The 6698-nt window shown below is 40.3% G+C and overlaps 1 protein-coding gene and 1 pseudogene across 1 annotated transcript in view; both read left to right on the top strand.

Moving 5' to 3' along the window:
• Nucleotides 1–1367: 1367 nt before the first annotated feature.
• Nucleotides 1368–3975, top strand: LOC145487973 (uncharacterized; annotated as a pseudogene).
• Nucleotides 3976–5696: 1721 nt separating this feature from the next.
• The window catches only part of LOC145487050 (uncharacterized), a 1982-nt gene continuing 980 nt past the window's right edge, over nucleotides 5697–6698 (top strand). Inside the window, exon 1 of the mRNA XM_081465758.1 lies at nucleotides 5697–6698. This exon is cut by the window's right edge and continues 980 nt beyond it. Coding sequence (XP_081321884.1) covers nucleotides 5902–6698 — 797 coding nt within the window. The 5' untranslated portion in view covers nucleotides 5697–5901.

The following is a 6698-nucleotide window of genomic DNA, read 5'->3' as shown; positions in this document are numbered from 1 at the left end:
CTAATAGGTTTTCAAAACTACGCCGCTTAAAGTTCAGGATATTTTGAGAATATTCCAGGGAGTAACTAATACAGGGAGTATCTGATGTGATACTCACGGGGAGATTGGGAACTAAAACACCTGTTGTGAACACAAAATTTTAAATGGCCGTGGCATTTATCAATCCCCATTTGGGTCTCCGGATCACCGTTTACTGTTCATAAAAGTATGTGTGCCGAGAGTTGTCCGAAAGAGTGCTTCTACAAACCTTTCTAATTCAAGAGAACTCTACATGATTAAACCGGCTTCGAGGAAAACAATGGTCAGTAATACAAAGAACATTGAAGTATGTGATCGCCACGCTCGACACAGATCGGATCCTGAGGAACGTATAAATGTACCTTGTATACAAACCGTCAGCTGGAAGGAAAACCTGGCAGTTTTAATGCTACCTAGGTTTTAAGGATCGTTACAAAGGACCAAAACTTTAATCTTGAAGCCAGGTACGAGATTTACGTAAATTTATAGGAGCACTTTACGAAGGCGAGTATGTTAGTTACTCATTGGAATATTTTCAAAATATCCTGAACTTTAAGCGGTCGTTAGTTTCGAAAACCTAGCGGACAGACAAATTGTATTATTGTTGTAAGTTAAGGGTCACTTATACTTTCTATTCATGTAGTTCACCAGTTTCATACAGGTGCCACATTTTTAAAACGTGCCTACAAAGTAGAGCGCGCTATTTTCGTGTTTGGCTCAAAACTCGATTTAACGGGAAGAAAATCTTCTTTTAACCGTTGAAGGAACAGTATTGAATTATAATTGCAACATGGCTAAACAAACTACTATGATATATCTATAGTTGAAAAAAAGAATTGGGACGTTTGAGCGAATATTACTTTTTTTTGAGCGCCGGCAATATGTGCTATTTTTCCAGTTTCGCCAGGCACGCAACTTGTGTCGAGCGGACCGAACTTCAATCAATCCCGGAAAAATTCAAATAGAATTTTTAATCAAATAAAACTCATTTTAGTGATTGACTAGGTAAGGGCCTCAAAATCCCAGCTTATGAGAAAAACAGAATTTTCGAAGTAGGTCGGTTTTTACAGAGACAGCCTCTTAAGCCTCATTTCTCAAAACGACCAAACAGATGGATCACCAATGTTTCAAACATGATATCTCCATTGGGTTTCAACCGAATGTTGTCAAATTTTCAGGAATGTTAAAGGACAATCTTCTAGGTCGTAAACCTCTAAAATTTGCAATTTATGAAATGCTCTTCCAGTTATTCAGATAATAAAGTTAATGTATTATTCAATCTTAATAAACGTTTCCAATTTTAACGAGGAAAAATAACCTCAAAACACTGTTTTCGGAGGCTTGTCCTCTGGATAACTTCCTAATGGACAGGATGAGCTTAATTCCATGCTTCTCGAACCCTTTATTAGTACGTTATCGCGTTTATAATTAACACCGCTTTTTAACACTTAATTAGGAGCTAGTTATTCATTAACTTACGCGGCATGTGACCTGGAGAAGTTCATTTTTGAAGTCAGAGTGCGAAGTCCTTGACTTGGTACCAAAATTGTCCGACAGAGTTGTTTTAAAAAACGAAATAATAATCAGATTATATTTGTCGATTTCTAAGTATAGTAGGATTCTGAGAGGAAGGGAAAACATGGTGAGGATCTTGTCATTACTAATGCATTGAAGTCAATCGATAAAAATCGATATCTCAAATAAGTCGATCCAATCGATATCACTGTTCGATCGATATTGATTGATATTGTAAAAGGAAACCCCAAATGTCTGTAATGACCCAACGGCGGCCGTCCCTGTAACAATTTTTTTTTCTAAATTCTTTTAGCGATATCGCACACCTCCACCATCCTCACCTCAGACCGAATCCCGTAACAACACGAGACATCGTTTTCTTCCAAGACGCTCAACATCTCCCCCACGACTCGCCAGATATGTCCAGCATTGAGCGCTAATGAGATTCAACTCCTTGTGATAAGCGTCACAAAGTGTCCTCGTTGGTAAAAAAAGTCACCAAAACACACACAATGCTGTCAAATATGAAGTAATATGAAAATGCCAAATAAGCCTGGCAAATATGAAGTACTGATTAAACAATACTTGCGTTCAATCCTGGACATAAGTGCGACTCGCGAGATCTCCACGAGAACGTTCAAGGTTCTCACGTGGCCGGCCCATGGCTCCACACAGGAGAGTCGCATCGTTTGAAAGAAAACGTTCAGATTCATCACAAAAGCGCTCGGCATCACCACACAAACGTTCAAGGTCTTCAAGAGAGCGATCGTACCCTCTACGAAAGAGATCGAAATCTCCACGGAGAGCCTCAAAGTCTTCACGAAGGAGTTCGAGGTCTACAATTAAGGAAAAGATCGAAGTCTCCTCGAAGGCGATCGAGGTCTCCTCGAAGACGCGAATGCTCCATATTTCTTGACACAAGCAATGGCGTCCAGGCCCAGGTGGACCAAGAATTGTTACAAAGAACATTTTGTGATGGTGGAAGACGCGAGAGTTTAACGACAAGCAAAATGAAAACACTGTGGAAACGAAGTAGAGGCGAAAGTACTGACGAAGACAACGAGTCGACACCCAGAACAATACGAGCCTTTGAAGAAAAACCAAGGATAGACGATAAAAAGACTTCCTCTGTTGATTATCAACTACGAGCCAGAAAACCGAGTGATCCAGAGCCATCTGACAATAACATTGACAGAAACACGACAAACCAGAAGCGAGGTAAATATCAGTCGACTAGTGGTAGTGATAGCGAAGGACAGGAAGAAAATGAAAAGATTATTCGCTTTCAGAGAAAAAGAAGCAACCTTGAAGAAGAAGAGAGCACAATGACGAGATTGCAGTCGAACGGCGCTGATCGGAATTCACGAAGCATAACTCGTGGGTATGATGAAGATAATAACACATGCAGGTCTTTAAGAAAAGGAGAAAATAAGTCATACAGGCAGATCAAACGACTTGGATAAACTTGCTGAAAAGCACACAGAATATGCTGAGAGTGACAAAGATATTCATTCCACGCAACAGGCATTGCCTTAAAGAAGATAAATCACTTACAAACAGTGATAACTCCGACAGCGATGGTGAGCAAGAGGTGAGGCGTAGTGCCCATGAGGGGTAGGGTAAGGTAAAACGTCAGGCCGTGTTAGGAATACTGACCGTCCTCAGCGCAGCCGTAGTAGGAGTGCTGAGAGTGGCAGGAACCCTTCTTATGAGAAGAACCGGAAGTCGCGTCATTATCATAATCACCATCGTCATCGTCGGAATCATCATCGTCATCATCGCAACAGAAGCTCCACTCCGTCAGAAAACAGGGCTGAGAAACAGAGAAACCGCGATAGCACGAGCTGAAGGAGCGGACTGTTAATATTTGTAATAACACCCTAAGTAAATATATTAATGTCAAACATTCACTGAAATGCAAAGCAGACTTATTTTAGGACAGGATGCTGAAGTGTGCTCGAACAATAGGCTAAAATAATTACTTCATTTGATAATATGTAGCTTCGCTTTCTCAAGGAACACAAGAAAGCAAACACATAACTAGTTTTGCTACTCTCGTCATTACTGGTTGAGAGCGCAGACCACGTGATTACCAGGACATGTTATGTTTTTTGAACACAGAATACATGAAAACCAAAAATTCAATGAACGTTTGGCGTCACGAGACGATAGTAGAACTATCCACTGTGTGACTTTTTGCTAAGCGACAGTGATTTTGCTTGATACCGTTTTACGTTTTTGAGTTTAAACTGGTAGATCTTTGACAATTGGTGTGACACGAGCCAAGAAACGGAAAAGATAATCACCAAAAGTTGTAAGGAAAAATGACAATAAAGCCTAAATTAGAGTCAATTTCTGAAGTAACGTGCGCTGTGGCATCGAGGATGTTGTTGATATTGATGTTGTGGTTGATTAAAATGTCTTCAAAGTTTTGAAGTTTTTTCAAGCAGTCCGGGCCGCGTTTCATCACTTGACAATCAAACAGAGGAGGTTGCGTTTTTCGGTCTTCTTCAGTTACCTTGGAAACTGACCGATCAGAGCGATATCCTGAAGACATGACTTGTTTGAGTTTAAACATGTAAATTGAAAGCATTTTTGCGACAATTCGGCTGGCTCCATAAAACTGCAATTATAAGCCTTCACCACCCGCCTCGTTAATAATTGCCCCCGCTTATAGGCTCATCTACATGACAACCAAAACAGCTATTTCCTGTATAACCCCTTCGTTTTTAAGCGACTCCTTGTTGTTTCTTCAATGTTATTCCTAACAACTCCCAGAAAAAGTAGGGTGTGCTACACGACTTTTTTTATCGTTAAACATGTCAAATACCACAAGGAAACTATTTAGTGTTTTAAGTATAAGTGTGCAACAGTTTCTAAAATCTGACGTACAAAGCATTAACTCATAAACAGGCTTCAACTTAAGCTTTATTTGTGTTTCTCCGGAATTGGTAATTCCGTTTTATTGTTTGCAGTTGACAACGGCTGCGTGAGACAAATAGTTTAAAAATATATTCAATCTTGTTTGAAAACAAACTTAAGACAATTGACGTAATGCCTGGTTAGGGTCAACAGTCTCTCCAGTCTGGGTCACTAATGGATTTCGTTTGAATAAAATGTTTGAATGCCGCACACAGGACGCGTCGAGATTTTGTTTAAAAACTGATAATGTTTGGTGAGTTCATATCAGGCTATGCTACTCAAAAAGGTAGAAACATCCTCAGCCATACAGAGGTCCTACAGAAACCCTTTTGTAGCAGGTCAGTTACATGCTCGTTTGTTGGTGTTTCAGTTGATTCACCGCCTTTGGCAAAGTACGATTATTGAATGCTCTGAATAAATGAGGAAAAAATGCATCCCTCGATCTAGATTATCAACTAATGAGTTTTATACCTTAATTACACAAGCCCAAGAAGGAAAGTTATGAAATATTGTTCTTTGATCTGAGGACTGACATGAAATTCGGGTAAAAACTCGTAACAAAGTCACTTTTATGCTGCAGTACATGCAGCGTCACATGAAAGCACTTTCATTGATATGACGGCGTCTTTGAGTCTGGACGGCTTGGAGTGTGACTGCCATGTTATGATCGAGCAGCCCACTTCAAACGATAACAACTTGAATCTCTGCCATGCATCATTACTTTGTTCAAACTCACTTGAGCTCTCAGTGCCACAACACGGCAGCTTTTCTTTCTACTTGAGCTTGTCTGCAAGCTGGATCACTTTCTCTAACTCTTATAGAATATAACGTATCAATGAAGTACGGGTTATATGTCATTTCCCAAAACTTTCGATTTCTCGCACATTTTGTACCGCTGCCTTTCACATGTCGCCTGATTATTGCTTCATATTTGGCCCATTTGTATGTGAAGGATTGAACAAAACTAAGGAGCTCGTTCAACGGTTTCTTTGATTTTTTGTTGGTAAGATTTTGTTGAAAAACGAATAGGAAAAAGTGTTAACTTACAAATGAAAAGGGAACAGACGACAGCTTCAACTTTTTAAGGATTTGCTTATCTTTATTAGCCGAGCCTGAGGCAAAATAGCTTCACTTTCTTAGTTTCAAGTGTTTATCAAGTCAACTTTTTTAGGGCCAATCTTTCAGTCCTTCAGATAGAGTTGCGCTCCTGTTTTTTATAGCTCCATAAAGCTGAGTGAACATTGCGTCAGCAAAATTCATTCCTTAGTCTTTTGTGAGGCACTGGACTAGAACTTTTTTTTAATAACTCTTTGTTTCGATATTCTTATAGATAGATACACCTTTTGATTCGTTCATTTCCGTATACAACGCCGCTGCAGAGAATAGCTTCGTGACTGAGCAGCAAAACAGGAAAAAAAGGATTTTAAAATTCTTTACTTGACGATTATGTCTTCGATTGCGACCGCTGTTTTTAAAGCCACTATTGGTTTGCTTGTGAATAAAGGCAGAGATAAGGCAGCGGAGAAGCTAAAAGATGGCGATATAACAGATCAGAAATTTCGTGGATTGATCGTTCGTGAAATTGGCGATATCAAGTCTAAGTTGAATGGATTATCAAGAAAAGATTTGCTAGCGAGTATCAGCTTCTTTGAGGAAGGAATCGAGTTGCTGTATGAAGTGTTTAATAAGGCAAGGTCCACAACCGAGCACGGTGCGGCAACAACGCAAGCCGCTTGTGATGAAGCATTTTCTCTCGTCAAAGCAATGAGAAAGTTGGACCTTACTGACCTGGATGAATCAGCTACGAGGGCGCTTTCCGACGCGAAAGGAAGATTTAAAGATGCTCGCAGGGAAGCAACGAGGGCCTTCGCTAATAAAGCTCTAGAAACGGCCGACCGCATTCTAGCAATGCAATATCGAGTTATGGCCACAATACTAGAGAAACTAGACAATCCCGAGGACGCGGTAGCACCATGTAGAAAATGTATTGAAGAACTTCACCGTCTGTCAGCTGTTCAAGAGTGTTTTAACGTCGAGCTAACAAAAGGCTTACGGGCTCGATTTGGAAAAGACGAGCGCAGGAAAGTTATTGCCGATGTCTCTCACGCGAATTTTGTCATCTACAGCACCACCCTGATTGTCTGTTTCGGTAATAAGGAGCTGTCAAACTGGCCTTGCGTTGGAAGTGGAGAGGACAAAGTGGATCCATTACGTGACGAGAGAGTAGCAAAAGTTCTGCGTAA

Source organism: Orbicella franksi, chromosome 5, assembly GCF_964199315.1.
Source record: "Orbicella franksi chromosome 5, jaOrbFran1.1, whole genome shotgun sequence".
Taxonomy (NCBI): Eukaryota; Metazoa; Cnidaria; class Anthozoa; order Scleractinia; family Merulinidae; genus Orbicella; species Orbicella franksi.
Note: the sequence above shows the minus strand (reverse complement) of the source record. Positions and strands in the feature narration are given on the sequence as shown.